Source organism: Gavia stellata, chromosome 17 (genome assembly GCF_030936135.1).
Source record: "Gavia stellata isolate bGavSte3 chromosome 17, bGavSte3.hap2, whole genome shotgun sequence".
Lineage (NCBI taxonomy): Eukaryota > Metazoa > Chordata > Aves > Gaviiformes > Gaviidae > Gavia > Gavia stellata.
Window position 1 is genome coordinate 19,669,063 of NC_082610.1, and position 25,067 is coordinate 19,694,129.

Below are 25,067 nucleotides of genomic sequence, written 5' to 3' on the forward strand. Positions count from 1 at the left end.
AAAATAAGGTAACCTTCCGGTTCCGCTTCTGGGAGGTCGCACCAAGCTGTAGCCAACGCAGAAAGCAGGTCACAGAAAGGCTTCTGTTGGGAAGCGCGCTGCCAGAATATGCTAGGCTTGCCACTACATCACAACATAACACATCTGTTTTTATCAAGTTTTTTGATACAGTATTTAGTCCCCACAAGCAGCCCATGAAGTAACAGGGTTACATCAAAACTTCTGCTGCAGTAAAAATAGTAGCAGCACAGCCATGTTGTATGTAAACGCACAAAGTGTGGAAGGTCAGAACAGAAGATAATAAAAATCTCAATTTAAAACGTAAACTTTTTATTTTAAAGCTTGGTAACAGCCTTCTGAGATTTGACCCCTCCTTTCTGCACACCTGGAGTTAGCAATATTGCTTGCTGACTCTCTGCACTACCATTTTGTCTCCGGGCCAGTGCACGTGTTTTAGCCCAAACTCCCTACTTACCTACGCTATTTGCTACGGCTTGCAATAAACCAAAAGGCTCTCCAAGGGAATTTACGGTTAGACCGTGACTAGCATTTGCTTTCTTCGGGTACTGACGAGCACCCAATGCAACCCGCACCCAGCGACAGCCCAGCCGGTGCCTTTTCACCCGGGGCTCGGCCGGGAGAGGCAGCTGCTCCCGCGCCTCTCGCCCCGCCGCGGGGAGCCGGCACCAGGCAACAGCCGCTCCCTCGGCCGCGCGGCCTCCAGCGCGGCCTCGCCGCCATGTTGGCGCGACCGGCTGCTACCCGGCCCCCGCTCCCCGCCCGCCGCCTCAGCGCTGCCCCGTCAGCGGCGGGGCGGTGCCGTCCGCCTCGACTTCCGAAGCGGCGGCGGGCGGTAGGTGGTGGCAGCGGGCGGCTGAGGGCTGTCCGGGGGGAGGGAAGGGGGCGGGCGGTAAGGCTGCGCTCCGGGGTGCGGCGGCCCTCGGCCTGTGCCGCAGGCGGGGTGGGGGTGGCCCGGCAGTTGCGGGTGGCCCCGCGGGGCGCGAGCTGGGGGGTAGGCCGCGGCGGGGCCTTGCTCTGGGGGAGCCTGCTGGTGGTCTCTGAGGTCTGCGTGGAAAGCTGTGGTATCTCGGGAGTCAGGCGAGTATAGGAGGCAATTCTTACTGTCAAAAGTAGAGCACCTTGCAGGAGGAAAGGGAGTAATGCTTACACGGGTTAGAAGCGGGTTTACACGGGTTAGAAGCGGGTTTACACGGGTTAGAAGCGGGTTTACACGGGTTAGAAGCGCGTTTATTTTCGCTCTTCTCACTCCTGAATCTAGCTTTTGTTGTTTTAATTTAAAAACACATCATTAGTATGCTTCTTGGGCTTTTTTACTAAGCAATGCAGACTCCTTCTGCAGCAGAATCTAGGGTTTTTTTAGAAATAAACATTAACTCTGATTTCCAAATAGTTGCTGTGCCAGCCTCCAAGATTATTTAGTTTCTTTGCTTGCTTCTTTTGGACAGCGTGAATCTATGCCAGCTTTTCTCTCTTTTAAAAATAAAGATGCATTTAAAACAGCTGACTAAAAGTATGTTACCTCATGTGGAGGCTCAAGTTAAAAAACATTTGTGACCTGGCTTAGAGAGAAACGTGGGCTTCAGATCAGTTTGTCAAAAGATGTTGTAAACCTTAAATTGTCCGTAGTATCACTTGAACAAGGATGCAAATAGAGTCAGTCTTCAATTTTGCTTGCATTTTGCAGTTATACAGGAAATAAACAAAAGTGCCAAGCTCAATTGGTTCTACTCAGTTTAGTTAGTTTGAGGAGAATTAAAAAATTATGAAGGAAAGTTTGCAGAAGAAAAACTTGGTGGGGATCTAGTTTTGTAAAGCTTGCAAAATTCATGCTTATAGTTTCCATAAAGAGCATTTAAAGTTTGACTAATTCATCTTCATGTAGTAGAGTGATACTGTCTACTTAATTTTCACTAAATCTATGTTGTTAAAGAATAAATTATTAAAATAATATGCCAACCACGAGTCGACATTGGACTGTCACTGGCAGAAATCATTTTGCCACAGGCTCAGTGCTTTCTATAGATCTAGGAGTGGATGTTGACTTAGTAATTGGCAGATGGATATGATCAGGTCAAGGAAATGAGCACGTTTTGATGTCTAATTAGAGTTCAGTGATGGTTTTTTAAACTTCTGTTCTTCAGCTATTAAACATTAACTTCTCTTTAGGGAAGTGGATGCTGTTGCTCATTGTTTCTGAAAGTGAAATCAAACACCTCCAAATCAATATATACCAGCTTCTGGAATAATTGATATCCTGTCCAAATAGTTAAGACTTGTATTGACTATTCAGTCTCCCAATTGTTCCTCTCTGCAGTAGTTTATAGATCTTGCCAAGCAAGATGGAACAGAGTAGATGCTATCAAGAGCAACCTGCTTTGTCTAATTTTTTTGATGTGGAAAATAACGGGGTTACCAGTGACCTTGAAGTCAAAGTAGAAGCATAACACCTTGACTATTAATAATAATGAATTTCAAATGGTATAGCAATTTAGCTTTTACCCCACCCTTTGGATCCAAGAAGTGTTAGAAGGCTTTCTGCTTTTATTTTGCAGTCTTTATAAGACTTGACTAAAGCCTTCAAATCATTTTGTACATGAGGTTTTTTGATGCTCTGTGTTCTTTGGTGCTAGTGGCATTGTTTTCTTTCAAGCACTTCTGCTGCCATCATCCTTCTGCTTTGTTCCCTAATCACATACTCCTTGTTTTTCTGCGGAATCCCTAACTCCTGCAATAAATATCTCTGCTTTTTAAAACCTCACTGCTAAGCCAGCCACATCCAAATATGCTGAAGTTTACTGGGTTATTGATCTCATCTCTGCCTTACCGCTGTTGGCCTCAAATAGCTGCTGTTTCATTTGACTACACTTCCATTTAACCTTTAAGGTTCCTTCTGCCACCTTGTTACTGCCACAGTACTCCTTTAGAGTGCTCAGTCTGCTGTTGTGGGATCCCTCACCCAATGTTTTGTACAGAAACAAAATATTCAAACTCTGAGCAGCACTTGTTATCAGTGCCACCAGAACAACAAGTCTTGTAAACAGGACTTGAAGAAATGAGCTTATAAGTGAGTGGTAGAAATGTTAATTCTTCGGAGTAATAAAGAAGCACAAGAATTTTTTAAGTTTGACAAAACTTCAGAAAATTATGGGAAAGGCAGTCTTTTTTTCTCCTCCATTAGGATCTCATAATTATGAGAAGCAGCCTGAAACATATCTAGAGCCACTAGTTTACTACAGATGAAAGCTAGTCCCAGTTTGATACTTAGGACTGCCAGAATTAGTAACAGATTGCTTTTCTTCATTCTGGTATTTTTATCTCCTTTTGCCCTGGTTCCCCTAATGCTAAGTATTTTTTCTCTGTTTTCTTCTTACCTGCTTCTGGGAGCTAGTCTGGAAAATCAGTGTGACTCGTGAATGGGGAGAGGTTGAAAAATAAGCTCTGGCTGTATTTGAAATTTTTTTTGTAAATTCTTTCCTCTGACAGAACTAAGGTATGATAGATGAACAGTTCTGTTCAGTGCTATTTTCTATTAATTCTCAATTCTTTTATCTGGAGCTGGGACAAACTGTCAAAGTCATTCTTCTAGACCAAAAGGACCCCTATTTTTTTCAGTTCTGTGTGTATCGCTAACTTGGCAAGGAATTGAAAGCAAGTTTCTCGCCTGTTAGAGTAAAGGCACATAGCTATAAGCTTATAGCTATAACTCTTTCTGTCTCTTAATTAATTTGTGACTTGCTGACTGGGTTAGGCAGGAGCAGAAACAAATGGTATCTCTTATTTGCTGTAGAAAAGGTAATGTGGTACTATAATTGTTCTGGGCAACAGACATTTATCTCAGTTTCAGCTGTAAGTTGTTATAGTTCTTCAGGGATTCTTTAAAAGGGAAGCTGCAATTGTCCAATCCATTTTCTCCGTGATACACCTATTAAAACAAGGGACAAAAAATATGTTTGAGCCTAGGAATCTCTTAAAATACTCTGCTATTTTGCTGCCAGAGCAAAAGCACTATTAAAACAGTACTGCCTTAATAAGTCTGATTCTAGAGGGCAGAAGATAAGACAATTGACTTTTCTTAGACAAGAAAACTGAATTAAACTGTTATATTCTTCTGTTCACAGAGATTTGAACCCTTATGTTTTCAGGGGAGGAGAAACTTGACATGGGGAAGAATACCATGAGGCTTCTCTGTACTTCACTTTCTCTCACCATGATTTGCTGGCTAGCTGAAGGTACCCTGTCAAAAACAGATGCAAAGAAAGGTGCTACAAAAAAAATGGAAGAAAAGGTAAGAGAAATAACGGAAATACTCATCTTATTTAACATGTGCAGTGAACTAATTGAACTTTGGTAAACGGACTCTTGTTCTGTCAAAACAGTGTTAAAAGCAACCATGCATTTCCATTGAAGCTTGTGCTCACAAATAAGACTACCTGACACTGTCCTTTCCTTCAGCTTTTATGAGTGTCACAAATGGTTCACTCCTTGAACCAACACGATGTGGACTTCGGGAGCTTTATCTCCCATGCAAGCTGCAGAAGCAGGAAGTTTTTGTCCCCTCTTCCATAGCTAAAGGCGACATCCTTCCATCCCTTTGGAAAGGGGGAGGGGGAGCAGTAGTTTGGGCCAAGAGCATTAGGTCTCTTACTGGTGGAAGGGAAGGTGTTCTCAGCCTTGCCAATGGGAAGGCTGTATCGTGATAGAAGAGTTTGCAGAGCCTTCTAACCAGCAGTTCCTTTGCAGGCAGAAATGATTCAGAGTCCCGTAGCAATCTGAGCAAGCAGAGCCAACATGCTGAAGTCTCTCTTAACTTGCTGAGCATGTTCTTGTTTCCTGCTTGTTTTCTTTCAAAACTGCAAGAAGGCACAGCAGTGCAAGAGAAAGGGTGTCTGTGGAGAGGAAGTGCATTTACCGGTGCATATACCAAGTATGTGTACTTAGTGTGGCTAAGCATATTAGATAAAAAGTAGACATGTTCAAAATCCTCTCCCTTAAATTACGATATATCCTTCATTATGCAGATACGTCTCTCATTGTTTGTATTGCTTGCTCAACATCTGCCAGGAAGAAAATCTAGTCTGCAGGTAGTGAGCGTAATACAAAGTGTTAAGACAGGCCTTATCTCTCAAGTCCTTGCGCTGAATCACTAGATGGTTTCTGTGTAGTCACCATGCACACGTTTTTAGGCCTTCTCACTCTGTTTCTGTCTGCTAAAACTATTTGTGCTGTTTTAGTTGAAGCAGATCTTCCTTAAAGAAAGGTGTTCAGAACTTTGGCCTCCAGTAACCACGGTGCATAACCACGGCATACTCAGTCTAAAATATATCTGGTTTAAAAGTCGTCTTCAAATTCTTGGTTAAGAACTCCTAACCCCTTTTTATCATTGTGGGGGTAACATGCCAGAAAGTGGTGACTAGAGAGCAGAGCACCAACAGCTCTCTTTAATCTTATCACTTCTTGGTTTTATTTTTTTTTGTTTCTATGCTTTTTGCCTTGCAAACGAAGTAAGTTTACTGATGATGACACATCATTTCTGAGCGCTTTCCTGTTTTAAATCAAACTGCTCTGCATCATTTAAAAGGAGTGCTTAGAGTTTAATGATGTGATTTTTTTTTAATCGTTTTTTCTTTTTGAAGTCTTGCTATTGAAAGAGGCTGCTTCATATAGCTGGTTCTAAAAACTGTCTTCTCCCCCCAGATGCTGCAGTCTGATAAAAGTGTGCAGGACCGGGGACTGGTAGTTGTGGATCCAAAGGCAAAGGATATTATAGTGGAACACAGAAGTTACTGCTCCAAGAAGATGAAGGAAAGACACTTCTCGGGAGATGTTCTGGGATATATTACTCCCGTAAGTTAAGAAAATGAATAAAATTGGTGCTTTGAATGAATATGCAGCGGACTGTACTAATCTGCAATCTTGCATCCCTGCTTTAAAAGCATTTTTATAATAAGGGGAACTTCTGGTCAAATACAGTCAAATAGCCAGAGGATTATTTGAGAGCTGGCTTGGGATTCAGGTGGTCTCAAACCCTTGTTCTCCCGTCCATCTCTTGGAGGATGTCTAGGTCATGTTGTTTTTCTTCTCACTGGTAAAACAGAGATGACAGTATCCTCTTGTCCTTGACGAGCCATGTGGAGTTGCAGTAAAGTCAGAACAGGAGGGCAACTTAAGTGTCCTCATACCACACAGCTACCAACTTGAACCTTCTAAATAACAGTAAAAATTTTACGCTGCTGTCAAACTGATCTCTTTTGCTATCCAGTCTTACTGTTACTCAGAGCATCCCTTCTTGAATAATAAATGTTTCTTCCTTTTGTTCAGAGGATGCTTTTCACTTGTTTCAGTCTTACACTGCTCAAAAGAGAAATAGGTGCCTTCTAAATTTTCACCTTTCTCAAGTTCTCTTGAACATAAATGCAGAGTCTGTAAATTTAAAAATTGTGTTGGAATCTACATGCAAATTCCTGTAGTTGAGGTGAAGTTGCACAATTGGAAGGTTGCCTTTCATGTAGCTATCAGTTTCCAGAGTACTTTCTTATTTAAATAAAAATAATGTCCCTTAAACTAGCAAATGGCGATCTAGCAAATGATTACATTTGTGTTAAAGAATTTGTATTGGTCAAAAGTAAAGTGAACTGTGTATCTTGCTTTTGAGCCTCTCACTTTTTTTTCTCCTTTCTTTTGCAAGTGGAACAGCCATGGCTATGACATTGCTAAAATATTTGGAAACAAATTTACGCTGATCTCACCAGTCTGGTTACAAGTGAAAAGGAGAGGGAAGGAAAGGTTCCAGTTCGCTGGGCTCCATGATGCTGATAAAGGTGTTATTTTCTTTTTCTTTGAATATGAATTGCAAGTTAGATTACTGGTCTTGTTGCAGACTAGGTAGCTTTGGCAATATATGTATGTGGGTTTTTCTGGCTCTGCCTCACAGTGAGGTACTTTCATCCATTCCATTTTTTGGGGAGTTTTCTTCAGAGTGAACTTTTTTCTGTCCCCACCTGCTTCCATGTGTGTACATAGCTTATCTGTCCAAAGAATAAGTAGAAAGATTGGCTCTTCCACCAGGCTGTCTAAAAAGCCCCTTTTAAAAAAAGGAAGGGACAAAGAATCTGTACAGGCAGAAATAGTCTTTGGTGTTTGCACTGTGCAGTTGTTTACCTGCTGTGTTTTTTTTCCTTTTGCAAAAACCTTTGGGTGAATTTGTTTTGGGAATGGAAGATAAATTCAATCTAAAGAGAATTTTTTTCTTCACTGTCAAGAAACTGCCACCAAGTTCAGATTTCAGCTAATATGTTCTTAAATAATAACTAAGTAGTTTATGGTTTTGAACTGGATTGAATGTGGAATCTCATTTGAAACAGCTATAGTTCTTACCATGTTGGTGCCTACTAACAAATTCATCTAGTGCAGTGACTGCCAAGAGGAGTGGATGGGATGCTTGAAAGCACCATCTTACAAAAAAAAAAATAAAATTTCTCCCAAGTGATGCTTGGTGACTACAGAAGTGTCGTTCTGAGTAGGCAGGAAGATAGTTTCCATGATGAGGCGGAACTGTAAGCAGCAGGGAGGGGTTGGGTAGGGACTATTGTAAGATCATAGTAAATGCTAGTTATGCTGTGGTGGAGGTGAATAGCTTCAAATTCTGTGCATCAGAGGATGTTTCATTTGTGTTGGTTATGAACTAGTAGTCTGTGGCAGAGAGATAGATATAATGAAACTATGCCACATTATTTGAAGAATGCTTGAAAATATGTTGTCATTGTCAACATCATTTATATTTTAACAGTTGTTCTCTTACTTGATGCTGTTTGACAGGCTGGATGAAAGATGTCAGAAAAACCTCCAAAAACATCAAAATAGGTGAGGCTCTTATTTTATGTTTGTTTTGGTTTTTATCTTCTTTAACTGCTAGCAGAGCAAAAGAAGGCTTTGTTCCAGGTGTATATGGGAGAAAGGGAGGTTACCTTAGCATAGTTGTACGAAGGAAGAAGTCTGAGAAGAAAAATAAAAGTTAACTATAGATAGTTAAGTAACTCAAGTGTTGATCCTGTTGGTGCCCTAATGTTTTGCCTTAACTTCTTGTCTCTGGATAAACCTTGGGTCACAGGGCCCTCTCTGGAGTGGTACTTTGTATATAATACTACATGCTTACCTTGGGGAGCAGTCTTCAAACTTGTTGCTCAGGGGTTCTGCTTAGTTAAATAAAAAAAAAAAAAAAATCCAAATCTGAGTCAGTCAGACTTCCCTGCATGATAGTAGAAAAGTCAGTCCTCTTTGGCTCTTCTCCCCTTGAAGTTGGGAACTCCAGGGATGTGCCGTGGTGTGTGTCTTTAGGGAAAATGGCAAACATTGCTCTAGAGATAATACTGTGCTAGACTTCTTACATGTGTCAATAGATAGAATTCTGTGGAACTGTGAAACCCTGCTTGATGCAGCAGGGAGTATGAAACTTGAAATGCATTAAAAAATTGAATGCCTAGCCACATATTTTAAATTACTTCATCTGCCGGATGGTGAAGCCTTTTAGATCTCTCTAGACTCTTCTAAAATGCTCTTTTACATCCTTGGTAGTTAGAAAGGGCTTATACATAGTTCCATATGAGCTGTTGGCTTTTCCAGTGTGCATGACTGTCAACTGTTCCAACAGCAGTTTTCCTGACTCTCATCTGACTATGTTTTTAATGTTTTGTGGTGTTAGAAAAAGAAAATACATGAGATCAAGTGCCCATGTTTTCTAAAATAAAAATTTGTCATAGGGTCTTGAGATGAGTAGAAGAGTAAAGTAATAAAGGGCTGTGTACAAAAGAGCAAATTAGAGTTTGAGGTGAACTTTTCTATCTTGTTCTTGCGGTAGAAGAGATGCACAACTTACAGAAAGATTGCTGTTTCATGTTGGTGTTCTTTCAAGACTCTACTTGGAGCCCTAAGTGATGGTTCAATTAAGATAGTTCAATCGAGTGAAGGTATCTTTTCTTAAAACTTGCATCAGTGCTGACGTTTAACTGAACATAAAATGAAGAAGAAATGTTCTACAGTGTCAACTTATCTGTGCTGCTAAATTTGGTCAGAGTAAAAGAGCAATCATCTTAGTCACTGGATATATTGTTCAGTGGCATCTCTGCTTGTATCTGCTGTATTGTATTTCTGTAGAAATATTCCAGTGTAGATAATAAATTCTTAATTTTCACTACTGATTAACGATTTTGCTTGATAGTGCCTCGAATTCTGTTTGATGGCTGGACTTACCAGGACTTTGAGAGTGTTTTTGGCAGTGAGGATGAGATAGAGGAGCTTTCCAAGAACATGGTTCTGCTAGCCAAGGTAAAAAGACTTTTTGCTAATGCTTATAAAATAGAGCGAGATGATATTTGATTGCTTTTGTAATGGGTATCTTCTCGTTTCCGGTAGGTTTATATTCTACGAAGTAAAATTCTGCTCAAAACAATAATGAGGCAGGGTTCTTAATAGTGTGTCCTAGTATGTGTCTAATTCCTGTAAATATGAAGTATAGTAACATTTAAGTGCAGTTAACTACAAGTCTAAAGGGAGACTACAGAAGTCTGATCAACATAACCTTGTTAAGTTATCATTGGCAGCTGCATTGGTGACTTTTGCCTGCTATAAATTGTGATTGATGAAACCTGTTCCAGACAGCTGACAGGCTGAATGTTGCTGAGGCAGTAGTGGATACCTGATAAACTTCTCATGGAGGTTGCCTAGTGAGCAGACTGCTTTCTTTTAAATTTCTATTATAAAAAAACAAAACAAAACAACTCTATTTAGCAGGGGCTAAACTGGTTAGTGGTGTTATTTGATAGGCAGAAGAAGGGTCACGAGTGCAATGAATGCTGTTTTCTGTGTTACAGGACTACATTCAGGCTCAGTGTGCTAAAGCTAATGAGCCACTTTTAATACCAAGACTAACCCACTGGATACCTGTTACTGTTCAGTTTTGCTCAGGTCTGATAAACCAGTTTCCTTAAAATATTAAGAGGCTGGGGAGAGGAGAAGAGGATTTCTCTCAAGGAATGGTTACTTTTTGCTAAGGTTTTCTGGGCAGCGCCTTAGCTAATGGCTTTAGAGCTATGCACGTGTAGGACTAGTCAAGTTGCACCCAAAAGACATTCAACTTGAGTGGTTGATTCATGACAGCCTGCTTAATTACTGTCAGAGTAAGTTTTCTCACTTGCTACACAATGTAAAGAAATCTTAATGTGCTCCAGAGGAAGATGTATGTAGAGGTAAACTGAAAAATTTCTTAAAATTTGTAACTGATACATCAATTTTAAGTCCTCAGTAACAGCTGGCCTCTTAAGGAAAGGGTACTCAAGTACAACAGTATCCTTGATCATGCTAAACATAAATTATCACAAGTGAGATTAATTGTAGGTGTTTGGAATCATGCTTATACCAAGTTAGCATTTACATCTTTAGACTCAAGAGCTCATGAGTTTTTTCCCAATATACATGTGAATGTGTGTCAAATGATTTGCCTTAACAACCATCTTTCATTAATGGCTGAATTTTCCCAATCCCATACTGGTTTATCCTGTAAGAGTAGAAGCCATGGATAACTAACAACAGAGATTTTCAGTTTTTGCATGTTTGTTAAATAACTTGTGCTTCTTCATGAAATGCTGCATTCAAGACGAAGCTGGTGTAAGAATACAAAGCATGTTCAATCTGTAATAGTACAAGGAAAAACGACAGTAATTGTGTGCTTTGATACTGTATTATTATCTCTGATACAAGCGTAAAGAATAAGCATGGTGATTGACTATATATTGTTGTTGATTCTCTTTATTTAGAATGAAGATTTTGATGGTTTTGTAGTGGAAGTTTGGAGTCAGCTGGGAAATCAAAAGCAAACGTGAGTATAAGTCGCTAGGATGCAATTCCTAAAAATCGGCTCTTTTAAAGCATCTTTTTCATTTGCCCATGTTGACTTGAATTTGTCATTATAAATCAATACACTTCAACCTAGGACAACTGATGGTTGTTCCATTTATCTTAGAATGAAGTAGGAGAGTCTACTCCACTCTACATGAGCTCAAAGATTGCATAATAGTCTTCATAGTGGACCTAGCAGACCATGTTAGCCTTTCATACTTGAGTTCTGCAAGATGTTACTGTTGTACAAGGGTGAAGGGGGTACCTCAACTGCATGCTCACTCAGCTGTTGGCACTGGCCTCTATTATAACATTGATTGGTTTGGGTTACTGGGTGAAGCTTGGAAGTGTGGGATGCTTTCAAGACCGCCAAATTTGAGTTGATTAAGAGACCTTCCAAACCTTTATAGAGAGGTCTTTTAGACATACTGAAACTAAACCCAAAATCCCTAGCCTGAAGCAAATCTAGGGAGAAACTGGCTTCCAGTTCTTGCAAGCACAGTGTATTTTAAACTTTGAAGTAGTTGATCTACCTTTTGGTAGCTCCGCTATGAAGTTTCGGTGAGTCAGCATTTATTGTAGCTGCTAAAACTAAAGGGCTTATGCATATTAAGCTGTTTCCTGACATATTCTAATCTGTTTTCCTTGAGAAAAAGCCCCTTGTCTGTCTTAACACCTTGGACAGAAACAAGGTAAGGGAAGCTCCAAACTGCTGCTTCAGGAGGAAAAGGCAGAACATGTGGTGAAATGAATTATTCAGAGCAGCCATCTGAAGATTTTGTGTTAGTTCCCTCAGGGAATTCAGGTATCCATTCCCCAAAGCACAGTATTCCTACCAGCTCTCTATTGCCTAAAATGTCTGGGGGAAAATAGCATAAAAGAAAGCTCCACAGACTGCAGACTTCATTATGGAAGACTTTCACCTTTCAAAAATGCTTACTTCAGGTTATTCTGTTTAGAGCAAGTGTTACTGACTGATGGCATGTAATAGTTAATTCTGGAACTGAGTGTGCTATTAACAGAGTTCTACCTTTTTCCCTATAAAATGAACACTTGGGAACACAGAATTGAAACTGCAGAATCTTTGTAGCCGTGTCAGGGGCTCCACCATTTGCGCTGGAACAAATAATCCTTAAGCTAGGTGCTCTTGCTCATAATTAGGTAATTAGTCAGGTTGTTCCTGAGAGTTGATCTCTACACTGCGCTCTGAACCTATTGCAATGTCTTAATAAGACAGCCAACATGGTTATTTAAGCAATTAGTAACTGCCAGTCAGAAGTTAGGTGTAGTGGTCAGTTTATTGACTATGCTTACTGTATTTCAGTAAAATTGATGCTTTTCCTGTTAGTTAACTTACACAAATGTAAGACAGACTGTATTACTGTAATTTTAAGACTCACTGAAGACCAATATAAGCACTGTAGCATCAAAGTGCTGTATTGCAAATGACACACATGAGCAAAGCGTACTTTTTTAATTAGCTCCAGAGTGAGTTTACTTGTGGCATGGTAAAAATGTTACTCTTTGCCAGGAGTAATGCTGGCTCAAAAGAGCATTGCTTGTCCCATCTGGTGTGGTAAGAACTGTTCGTACTAGAGGAGGTACTGCAGGGTGGTTGCTCTAGCCTTCAGTACCTGGGTGTTACTTAGGTGAAGTGTAGAAGCACCACTTACATAGTCACTGTATTATTGAAAGACAGGAGGGGGAAGTATTTTCCATAACTTCAGAGAAGGAGAGGGTTATTCTCATGGAGTAGAATGGTAACTGCCTCCTTTGCTCTGAGTCAGCGATGTTTGATCATATGTGGCTACCTGTGAACAAGACTTTAGGATTATCCTAACTAAAAATGTGAAAGATGATGTGTGGCAGAAAAAGACGAATAGAAACCAAAGTTACGAACTACAGATTTTCCTCCTCTTCAGGACCAGTTTTGATTTAAGTGCTTCATTGTTAACTCATCTGTGGGTTTTTTCCTCCCTTTATTGACACTCCCCTAGAAATGGTTAGGGCGTTTAAGTTGCAAAATACCTTGTGTTGGGCTTGCCTCCTCAGAGACAAGCATTCGGAATAAGGCTGATCTAGGCAGCAAGCTGAAGCTAGGCTCGTGTGTGGAATAACAGTTGTTTTGTGAAAGTAGAAGTGCATCATTACATTAAAATTTTGTCTCATGATGCTTGTAAGTTATGGGGCCAGTGTTTTCATTTTGAGATGAAGTCAGTTTGTCTATCACTTGCTCTAAAACTGGATGGCTTGGCTATCCAGTGCCTCAGTGGTTTTCCCTATCAATGTGTTTTGGAGCGAACAGGTGCTTTGAACAGATCTTAAGGTGCAGAATTAAGTGAACTTAGCACCTTGGCAAGCTGCTATTTTTATTGCATATTGAGCGCTGTTACTTTGGGATCTGTTAATTTCCTTTTGAATAGCGGAACAGAGTTATTCCTGATAAATGGGTAAGCATGGATGGTCTTTTGCTTTGCTTGTCCCTGCCGGGGAAGAATTGTAGCAGCTCCTGTCTGCTGTAGCCCACAGAGTGGCAGTGTTGTAGCATGATTCAGGCCTGGTCCTCCTTGTCGGATTGTGGCTTTCCAAAGGGACAGCACCAGTAGTAAAACATGTTCTTAACCTTGGAAGGGTGGGGGTCAGTTGACAGGTAGGTGTCAACACAGAGGTGACCCCTAATCCTTCGGAGATGAGAAGCATTCATAGAATTGCAGTTGTATATGCTCCGTATAAAGCATCTGTATTAACAGTTAGGTACATAGTGCAGGCTTTCCTGATGCAGATCCTTCAAGGTCAAACACGTGAAAGTAGCTTAACCTACTTCTACGTAAAGGAACAGAAGATTATAATGATGCTCCTAGGAACAGATAGTCTGCCTTCAAATTACTTTCAGAGCTGTCTGGCAATACAAGGAGACCTGCCTAGCTAATACAATTTATTCCTATTATTTAGTGTGAACATGTTTTGGTTTAAAAAGAAATGAAAAATCACGTTTTTTTTTTTTCTGAAATACAAGGACTAATATCAATAAGCAGGTAGCAACAGGTTATTGAGACTCAACACAGGTGCATAAAAATATCTGGGGATATGCTGCAGCTGCCAGCTTGCCTTATAAAATGACAGAGCGGTGGTGTGGATCCAAGTAAAAAACCATTCACTTAGGATCATTATGGTTTTCATTTTTCAAAACGTAAAGTAAATGGATACCTAGCTATTAAATTAACAAATAATAAAATGGCACTCAATTATTCTAGTGCATCCTTTCATGTATCTGTATTGAGGGGGAAAGCTGTGGAAATGATTCCTGTTTTTTTAATAGTGTTATGTGAAAGATCCATGGTCCCATCCAGTGCACTACCTTAGTGGTGCAGGAACACTTAATATAGCACAGGTTTCTTTATCAGACTTAAAATGACTAGAGAGTGGGATTTGCTTATGGAAAATTTGTGCTTGATACAGTGTTTCAGCTACAAAATCAGCATCCACTCTCTAAAGACAATGTGCAGTGATACGTTTTAGCAGAGTGCACCCACATTTCTTGAGGCAGGTGAGTATGCAAAAGAATCTGAAAACCTGCAAATTAGTATCCTAACTCACTAAGAAATTGGGTTATGATTTAAGCACTACTTCATATATCAGAAAGCTGGATTAATTGCAGCTGAAACTCTCTTCTCAGTAGACCTCAGCTGTGCAAGTGTCCCCATGAGATACCTTTTTTTCAATAGCTGAACATGAATTTTGGCTGGATTAAAGAGGCATGATGACATCTTCATAACACATGCTCTCCCCATTGTCTTGATGTTGGGGCTTGAAACACTGAATTGCCTAAAGACCTTATGACAATTAAATTTTGTCAGTATCTCCATATAACAGGGTAACAGTGTTAGCTCTGTGCAAAGCTTCTGTAACCCATAAATCCTGTGACCAACCTCTTTAAGAACCTGTGATCAGTGAGCGTTTTTAAAATGAGGCAAATTTAGACACTTCTCTGTCAGCCCTTTGCGTGTTTCTAGAAACTCTTGATTTTTTGGGTACTTACTTCAACATTAGAAATGAATGAAAATTCTTCCTGCAAGGCCTGAGGAGTTATCTAAAAAGAGCCTTCAGGTTCCTGTTTATCCTAGCTGGCATTACAGATGAGGTGAAATGTTGCTAAGAAGTTACGTTGCTGGCATCCGCTAAGACATGAAATTCTGTGCTTTCAGGCTCACCATGTATCTTCTGTTTAAAATCTTAAGTGGAACTAACTTAATCTGGTATTGCTTGTTTTTGAGAACAAAAAATTCTCTAATCATCTGGTTTGGGGTTAGAATTGCTCTGTAATGCTCAGCAGACAAAAGTCTTAAATTATATCAATCCTTTTGTGCTGCTTTCTTTTGCATATTCATTTAAATGTTGATTTTACTGACAGTATAAATTTTATATAAGAGAATTACGTGCCTAAAATATAGCTGCCTGGTTTCATGTTAGATATCCTAAGCAGCCTGGGCTCTAGCTGTTCATGTAGGGTCCTAGATGCCTTGAGTCTTACATAGCAATCCTGTATGCATGCTTTGGATGTATAAAATGGCGTTAGGTTCTTATATTTAGATGCCAAATTACCACCTGTTCTATCTGAAGAACCTGAATTGTCTTCATATGTGTGTGGACCTAAGTTTTGGGGGTTTATACTGACCAGTTCAGGCTCCTGTAGATGTCTAACACAGATACTTCGAAGTACCCTCTATAGTACTGGTACCTACTTCTTTCCCGTGATTTCTGGGAATAGAATTATTGATATGCAAATCACAGTGAGGTCAAATTTAATGTGAGATGAAAGACTGCATCTAACTGATGCTGCTTCCTCTCATGCTGACAATCGTTGCACAGCAGCGAAAAAGTACTCAGCTTCCCATCTTTTATTCTAACATACAGGAAATTAGTTTCCTACAAAAATCTACATCAGCCAAGATATCCTGTGCAGATGATACCTCAATTCTAATGTGTTTTGCTGCTTCTTATAGTTTAAACCTGCTTCTTAATTAAATGTTTTTTATCTAAAACTTTCTTGACTGATTTTGCAATAAAGTATTCCAAGTTATTCATCCTGTGGCATTTAAGTTCAGAAATGTACATGGCAGAAATATTGAGATAAAAAGGAGAACCTTTGCTTGCTCAGATATTAGGTTAACAGCTAGGCAGGCCGATGTCTCTCTTGCTAATCTCACTTGTGGGTTTATTGGGTGGGTTTTTTTTTTTTTTTCTCCAGAGGCCTGGGTCATGTTGGGAAAAAGGCATGAATGTACCCATCAGAATCTCACAGCATACATAAAAGTGCACACATTATTCTGATCAGTCTGGCATTAGCTGACAGATGGCACTGCCATCACACAGAATCTGTCTGAAAAATGTGAATTTTTTTTTTTTTTTTGTCACCATGTGCTGCAGGCACTTGGTATCATGCAGAAGATGACCTTCAGACATCTTATTAATGTTGGTAGGAGTATAGGAGCAAAGAGCTCTTCTGGCAGTTCTATCCTTCATGTTAGTCCCTGAAAAATTAATCTATTAATCAAAGATTTGCCATAATTCACTCCAGTTTCTTGGTATTAACTAGGCAATGAAATGGCACAAAAGGGCAATTTCTTCTTGAAGTAGACAGCTTTATTCTGTCCAATTTTCTTGACAAGGTATAAATTTTAGGGAGTACTGACTACCAACTTGTGCAAAAAAAGTGGCTGAAGTTGGAAAGTTGCAGAGTTCTGAAGGGTCACATAACTGAAGGGAAGGATCTAACAGTCTTATGTGTCTTCTGCACAGCTTTTCAAACACACCTACAGCCCACTCTTGTGCACTGAAATAAACTGTACTACACGGTGTCTCAAACACAATAGGCCAGCAATGCCAGGAAAAGGGAGTTCTGAAAAAAATAAGCTTTTCTCAAACTTTAGGTGATGAAAATTTGGAGGTCTGCATGCTTTATAGGGAGCAAGATCCTTTAAAATCAGGAACGCTTGGAAAATTGACCTACCAAATGGTAGTGATAATAGAAAGCCTGAAATAGTAGGAATGAAGTAGACCTTAATTAGCTCAAGATAGAGTCTTAAAGCTGCCAATGTTTTAGTAGCTACTCTGAAGTTAAATTTGACAACGGTGAAATCTCTGGTAAATATTTAATGAAGCCTGTTCAGGAAGACTGATTCTATTCCTACTTCCCTGCACCTCATTATAATGTTTAAAATGTCAGTAGCTTTTCTTTCAAAATTACCGGTGGTAATATGGGAGAATATTGTGTTTAAAACACTGGAAAGCACTGTTGGGACACAGTAAAGTTTTAATTTATAGCACACAATAAATGAGCATTCTGCTGTTGCTGTTTGGGAGAGAGGGGAAGAGTGCACATTTGATGTACATAATCTGTCTTGGCTGACAAATGGAAGGGAGCCTAAATTAAGTCTTTAACCATTAATCCTGTCTGATTTGCTAGCAAGTTTTCAGGGCCCAGAGACCTGGTTTGACATGGTAGTGAGTAGATGTTAATCTAGGTTTCTCAAGCAAGAATCTGCAGTTGTCCAGCTACCCTTTTTCTTCCTGACCTCCTCCAAGTTGAAGCTAATTATTTTTTTTGGCCAGAGCTATACTGCTTGGCTTTGGTGGCGGGAAGAGAAGTGGTGGCTGTTTTGATGAAGTCTGTTTTTAGTTAGAGTCCTGTCTGCACGATGCAAAATAAAATCACCAATCCAAACTGCAGTCCTGCCCCTTTATCAGGCCACAGATCTCTGTCCTTCATTTACGGTTGTAGGGTGTGGTTCTATGCTGTATGCCTTTCTAGTTTTAAAATATGACTACTTTTGTGCTGTCACTGTTTTTGTGGGTGTGTCGCTGCTTTTGTGGATACATTTTTACTTCTGCTGGCTAACTCCCAGTGTGTGACATTGCCAAGAAGGGGAGAAACCTTGAATTTAATATTCGCTTGAATTTTTTTTTTTCTTTGCATCTGGTTCAGAATAATCCCAACTGCTTTTCTTCTTATGCGTCAAAGCATTGCGATCTGGATAGCAAAATTTTAGGACCTGAGGTAGGTATGCAAAGATGCAGAGTGGGAGCGAGGGTGTTAGCCTTGTTTCTAAATGAAAAAGAAGAAGACGTTATCTTGCTCTGCCCCTATGTTAGGTTCTTTTTCCTATTCTGCCCCTCCTTTTATCCCCTCATCTTCTACATAATAAAATTTGAAGTCAGCAAATGTTTTGCATGGTGTAGAGGTCTCAAAGTTCCTACAGCTAACAAAGGCAGCCAGACAGAGAAGAGAGATCCCTGCTGATGAACAGTGTAGAATAATCTCAATGCCAGAGGAATTGATTCTTTGGTCAAATTTATCTTATATGTAGCATCTGACATCTAATAAAGGGTGCAGTCGTACTGCAGTTTGGGCATAACTAGTTAAAAGGGTCACTTAGCCATGAGACACAAATCAGTGGGAAGGAAGGCTTAGGTAGTTTTAATACTGTTCATAGTTTTTGATAAGATTATGTCATCTGGGAGACATGATGTGTATGTTGGAGTCAATAAATGTCTGTTTAGTTTAGTGTTGTAATTTTTTACTGCATTCCTATGGAAAAAGATTCTTCTTTGCTATAATTTATTTGTCTGTATAGTGACACTCTTAATGTGGAGTGCATATGATAAGGAAATGGGAGGGAAAGCTGTTACTTTCCCAGAGCAAGAATGGTAGAAGTACATGCTGCAGACAGACCACAAGCTGATTCCTCTAATCTCCTGTCTCTCCCTGGAAGAGAAATATAGGTGGCAGTGTGACAGTTCATTGTGAAGAGCTGTTCAGCACAGCCAGCTCTCAAATTGTAAGCACAAAATACTGATGGTATTGGGAAAGTGATAAAACTTGCTTTGTTTGTTTGCCAGGATTTTGAGAGTAACGGCTTTTGTAGTGTCCTTAGGAAGTTTTCATCAGGCATCAAACCATTTCAGGGAAAATGAAAATATGTGGTTACCTTTGGATAGTGTCTACATTGTGCAACTCAGGCGTTATTACTGTGATGGATAATTATATTGCAAGATCAGTGATTTTAGAAGAATATCTCTAGGATGATACTGCCTTGAAAGGCATGACAGTACCAAAACTTGTTTCTGAGAGTTCAGGTCTAATCCAGTTTAAGAGGAGCAAACAACTTGGGTGATCGCCTATGTGTATCTTGCCTTTCCTGCTTTAGCACTTTTAGCCTACTGGAATGAGTCGCTTTCTACTCAGTTCAGGTTTAAGCATAGTTCTGAACAGATCTAGAATTCTGTGCTGGTATCATCTGTCTGACTGCCTTTGTGGATCCACCCTGCCAGTGGGTGAATATGAAAGTTGACTTTGTTCTGAAAAATCAAATGACTTAAGGCACACAGGAGGGCCATATATATAGTCCAAATTGAAGGTAATACTGGACTCCTCTTAAGATAACAATAACCATTAAACTTCTTTGTTTCTGCAGTCTGTCTCTGAAGGATTTTCTATTAATGTCACCCTTCAAACCAAGAAGACTAAAACCAGTTTACATGAGAATATTGGAGTTTATTTTCCTATTGAAATGTTTAGAATATGGATATGAAAATCAGCTTTTGTGAGTCTTTAAATGATGCATATGGAAGGTGATACTTCCAGCTATGACATTGTCAAACGTTTCTTTTGTAGCTATACAGTAATGTATTGAGAAACAAAAGGATTTTTTATACAGAAAAAAACAGCAGCAAAAATGTTTCCTAGTACAGGCCTCAGAAATATCCCTTGAAGATTGCATGTCCTACTGTGAAAGCTTCTTTACAAATTCTCAGACCTCATGTGTAATAATACAGTGGCAACTTGAATCTGTTCAACAGCTGCTTGTTTCAGAACAGTGTTTGGTTCTTCTGTTGATGTAACTCTTTTTACTGAATATGACTGCAAGAGGTCACCTGCTCTGGTCACATGCTAACAATGCATTGTTAGATCAATATAAGACTAGGAAACATTTTAGCCCCAAGGAGATCACCAGTTCCAATAAAACTAAGACTGTCTCCAGCAGTTCAGTGTTCTCAGTCGTGGAAGAGGGTAAACTTCTGATCAGTCTTCCTAATTTTTTTTTCTGCTATGGTCATTTACTACAAACTGTGTTTGGCTCTCTTGCCAGCTGCATCTTTTCAATTATTTCTACTGTTACCTGTTTATGTGCTCTTGCCAATATATAGCACCAGTTTTACTGCCTTTCCCTCTAACAACTTATTTATATTTCAGGGAGTTGGTTCACTTGCTCATTCACCTTTCTGAAGCTCTGCGTGAAGCACAACTTAAAGTCATACTGGTCATCCCTCCTGCAGTTGCAGCAGGGTGAGTATTCCTATTTAGACGGCAGGTTCCAGATGAGAAATACTTTCTTGTCTGATATACAATAAATTCAAAGCTTTGTTTATAGCTGTGCAGCTTAAATGAGTAAGAAATTATTTGAGTTTGATTGGTAGTCCTGTCTCCATATGTGTTACACTGAATAGTCTTAGTAACTACGTGCATTCGTATACACCTCATCTCTTTTGATGTCAAAACAAGTTGCAGAGGGGCCTCCTCCTATTGTGGCGTTAACCCAAAATGTCTGGTAAGAACTTCCAGAAGAACAAGAGCAGCAACAGTTGTGGAGCTTAATGACTTGTTGCCAAGGAGTGAAAAGGGTGTCATAAAGGTAGCATATGAAAGAACTTTCTGATCCTCTGGGCACAATTTCAGCTATGATAGATAATAGTTATTCTTTATGTAAGAAAAACAGAGCTACAGGAAGGAATTATGTCTATAATAGGGCTGTGGGTTTTGAAAATTGTTTATTTTGACTTGATAGTTCATATGTACAGAAAATGCATTTAGTGAGAGGATAATATTTAGAATTGTTAATGATTCTGTTTATTTGTGCAATGATTTGAATCTGATGGATGTACCAGTTTATATGCGCTTCTGGCTCAACAGCAGTAAGCAGTTCTTGTCTTTCAGTGTTCATAGCAGAGAGATATTTACTTCCAAAGATTGTATTTGTTGAAAAAACAAAACCCATGTGGAAAATGAGAATGTAATTTCATTATATGTGGAAGGAATTTGAATCCGTTTTAAGTTCTTACATTTTTTTGAAAATATTCTATCTTGTCTTTAAGTGATATATAGTAAGACTGAAAAAAAACCCCACAGTTTTACTATATCTCTAGTCTTTCTGGAAAGAAAATGGCACTCCAGCATTTCAGTATTTCAGGGAGATTGTGTCTAGTCCTTCAGGGTTTTGTATGATCAATCAGTGGTTACATCCATGTGAGAGTGAGCGGATAGAACTGAAGACAAGGGTGGAAAGTGACTCAGAATACCAGCAGAGTGATGTGACTTCATTATTTTCATTTCAAATTGAAATGTGGGCTATGACAATGCTATACAGCTTTATTAGCAAGAGTTTTGCCAGTATCCGCCTGCCATTTGGCAACGTTTGTTCACGTTTGAATGCCCTTCCAGGTCAGAAGATGCATGGTATCCTTGCATCGTGAGCATAGCTATCTGTTGTGCTACCTTGTGGAAAAGTGTTTATGGTCTACAATAGTGCTACAAGGATATACAAGGAATGCATTGTGCCTTATGCATCGTGCCTTTCAGAGAATTGTCATAATAAGGGTTATTTTATCGCAAAAACTACCAGGTTCTGAACCTCTGTATTCCACTCTCCCCTTTCCTGGCTTCTCAAAAGTAACGACTGTCCCTGTTACACTGTGGATAGGCCAAATGTTAAAGTTATGTATAAGTCATGGGTGATGGTCTTTTTGTCAGAGTGAGAAGCTGCAAATCCCTATTAGTTATTTTTAAGAGGTTTGGTGAGGGCTCTTGCTCTTGTCATATGGGACTGCAGAATAATGAAGCATAACCTGTTGTGGAGGATTATGTACACAAAACAGTCTTCATAAAGTAATTGAGTATGTTGCAGTGGATTCTGCTAACTGCAGAATAGGTGGCAGGTGAGACACACGTGCTAATCCTATGTTGTGCTTATTCCTTATCTCTGAATTTTACCTAATGGAATAGGTACCTCCTCCTGGTTATGCAGGTATTTTTGGCTTACTGGCCTTGACTTGCTGATAATGGTAGCTGGGGAAGACTCATAATATTTGCATAGGAAATAGATTATTTTTTTCCAAGTTTCCTTTTTTCCTTCAAGCTGTTCAGCAACCTTATGCCTGCACATGAAAATTTAGTAATGTAAGTCAATCTGAAATAGAGAGCCATTATTAGGTATTTTTCAGATGAGAGTTAGTAGACAACTAAAGAAAAATATGGCAATGTCTTATTTTTCTCACCTTGGGCTCTGTAACAGTATGGACAGGCTCACAGCCACTGAAGTTTATGACAGTTTAACAGCACAGGTTCAGGATGGTGTTGTACAACCTCCTAAATTTCTTGTAAGCTGTCACAATCTTTCAGCGTACATTCATTTTTCAAGGTGCCAAAAAGGCTGAGAAAATGGAATGCCTGAGCAGGCTTGTAAACGTCTTTTCTGTGGCTGGACTTTTCTCTGCAATGGTCTCAAGTTTTTATTGAGTTTTGTGGGTAGATCCGATAGCACGAGGAGGAAACAAAGCATTTCTGCCCACAGGTATCTGTGCAGAGCTTAAATGCTGCCTGCTGGAAAGATTCAGGGACCCTGTAGTAGGTGACTGAAAAGTTCTCTGTGCTGAGATCAGTTAGCATCTGCACCATAACTGTGACGTCACCTATTCTGTAGGTTAGTGATGTACCCCTGTCCAAACCAATTCCTGAATATGGGGTATGTACTTTCTACCGTCTTAAGACTGTAAGCCGAGAATAATACCTACCTGTAATTTTGTTCTTCAATAGCTGCATGAAATCTGATTGCAGTTTATTTTCTGTAGAACTATGTACTTCAGGATGGTTTTTGTTGCTTTATATTTTCTTCTATTGCACAGTATAACCATTTTATATCCTTGAAACGAAGAGGCTAGTTTAAGGCAAAAATCCCTTTGCTTCTGTGTGTGGCTGGTCATCAGATTTTGATAGGGAGAGAGTGTTGAAGACTATGGCAAAAGCATACAAAATAAATTCCATGTAAATTGGTGAAGTAGACAGTCCTGTAAAATAATAGCTGTGCAGAGCCCTTTTCTTGAGGGACTGAAGGGCTTTGACAGCCTAGCTGCATTTTGAGGAGATTCCTCCCTATCAGTCAAGGCCCTCTGTTTCTACCTCAGTTCTGGTGTTTTTTGCATAATGTTTTGTGAGACACTTTATTTGTAGACCAGTTCCAGTTTCTAGTGCATTATGGCATTAAGAGAGTAGATCCAAGTCTCAGGACAACACTAGACTTATGCTGTTGTTTCTTTTTCTCTAGACGTGGTGTGGCTTGTTCCCTTTTCCTCCCTGTGCTCTGTATTTTCCGTGGTCTTCCCATGTTAGAATACACACCCTATAATCCCGAGGCAGTTTGATATACTGATATACTGATATACTCCAAATCTTGTACTGTGCAAAAAGGAATGCATTATATAAATGGGGTCAAGAATTTATTGTTCGTCCACTTCATGTTTTAATGGTCTGATAGTCCAAATTATCTAGTTAATACAGAAAAACCTCATTAACATTACAGCTAGAATTGTTACGCAGAGCCTTCTTACTTTCTACCCCTTTTCTATGGTGGTGTGCTCCCTCTTCCTCTGTTCCTGTGGGTCCTGAGGTTGACAATCAGTATTCCTTGAGCAGAAAGAGGAGTCATCAGCATGGTGAGGTCTTTCTCAGGAGCAATGTGATATTCGCGCTGGAGGTTTCTTCTCTGTCAGCCTTGGGTTTCACTGGGGCTATTTCACATGTTTTCTTATCACAATCTGCTTCCTCTTCACTGGCTCTCAGCTGAAGTTTGTGCAAACTCTTCAGGATGGTCAGACCTTTTCTGTATGTGGTATTCCCAGAGCTGGAGGCAGTAGTCACTTGACCACCAGACAATTATTTGAAAGAAAGTTCAGGCCTTAATCAGCACTGTTTCTCAGGATGAGGCATCACGTGTTGCAAGTAATCAGAGCTACAGGGCAGGTATGTTGTTCCTTACTGTCACGGATGTCTTTGTGTTGCTGTTGAAAGCCACTTTTGTGGCTGGTAGTACTTGAGTCTTAGCTTTCTCTGTCAAGAGAAGGTTGAGAGTCATTCAGATTTGCTTCAGAATAGAAATGCTTAGGAGCATCTTCTGATGCATGGATGGCTTTGGTAAAACTTTCTACTATAGGGAAGGTTCCAGGAACTGAACTACGCTTTTGGCTATTGCCCTCTGAAATGCTAGCATGGCTTCCAGTAAGCCAAAGTGTTACATGCCTTGTTGTATTAACTCATTGCACCACAGAGCAATAACTGCAATACTTCTTTAAAAATAAAGACATGGAAACTAAGTCCCTAAAAATGTATTCCTGGCTCATGAGATAACCTTTGCAACATTCACAGACCGTTAATACTCTCATTTCTTGCAGATTTCTCTGGAAAATTGTGGGCTGGTATGCCTTTGCATCACATGGATGTTCAAGGGCGATAACAAATACTTTGAGATTCTTGTTAAGTCAAATAAATGTAATGAGAAATTACTATGTCTTCTCTTCTGTCTGTCACTTATTCCAATCTTTCATGCTGCCCTCTTATGATCTACATTTCATCCCAATTGATAGTTCCTTTTAAAAGCAATTTTCTGTTGCCATTAATTGTAGTCTATTACAGATAAAGCAAAGGAGAACACTTAAAGACATTTTTCTAAAATGCTTTACCAGTCACTTCATCACACAGATGCTTTTAAAAATGCTAATGCATGCTCTGGTAGAATTTAAGTAATTGCTGTAAACAGTATTCACATTAAAGTGCATTTGCTCCTTTTGGTGGTGGGGAGAAAGTGGAGAATAGTACAGACCTTAAGATTCCTGTTCATCATGATGCCTATTGACATTACCAGATTCAGTCTCATAGTCAGAGGGACCTAAATCTGTTTTGTTTATATACAGTCCCATGGGGCTCTACAGTCCAGTTTTCCTAAATCCTGAAACAAGAGTTGAAGCCACTATAAGCCCTCTGGATTCTTAAACACATTTTGTCTTGACCAGAATTTGCTTTCTTGACCAGAATTTGGTTTGTTATGGCA

At 39.6% G+C, this 25,067-nt stretch overlaps 1 protein-coding gene across 2 annotated transcripts in view; it reads left to right on the forward strand.

Moving 5' to 3' along the window:
- Positions 1 to 829: 829 nt before the first annotated feature.
- Positions 830 to 25,067, forward strand: part of CHID1 (chitinase domain containing 1) — a 118,472-nt gene continuing 94,234 nt past the window's right edge. The window contains exons 1-8 of one of the 2 annotated variants that reach the window (XM_059825949.1): positions 830 to 853; positions 4,140 to 4,306; positions 5,716 to 5,865; positions 6,707 to 6,839; positions 7,837 to 7,881; positions 9,236 to 9,342; positions 10,830 to 10,891; positions 20,165 to 20,257. In XM_059825949.1, coding sequence (XP_059681932.1) covers positions 4,154 to 4,306; positions 5,716 to 5,865; positions 6,707 to 6,839; positions 7,837 to 7,881; positions 9,236 to 9,342; positions 10,830 to 10,891; positions 20,165 to 20,257 — 743 coding nt within the window. In that variant the 5' untranslated portion in view covers positions 830 to 853; positions 4,140 to 4,153. Of the gene's footprint in view, positions 854 to 1,044; positions 1,099 to 4,139; positions 4,307 to 5,715; positions 5,866 to 6,706; positions 6,840 to 7,836; positions 7,882 to 9,235; positions 9,343 to 10,829; positions 10,892 to 20,164; positions 20,258 to 25,067 lie in introns of those variants that run through there. The other variant, XM_059825948.1, reaches the window with a different exon arrangement.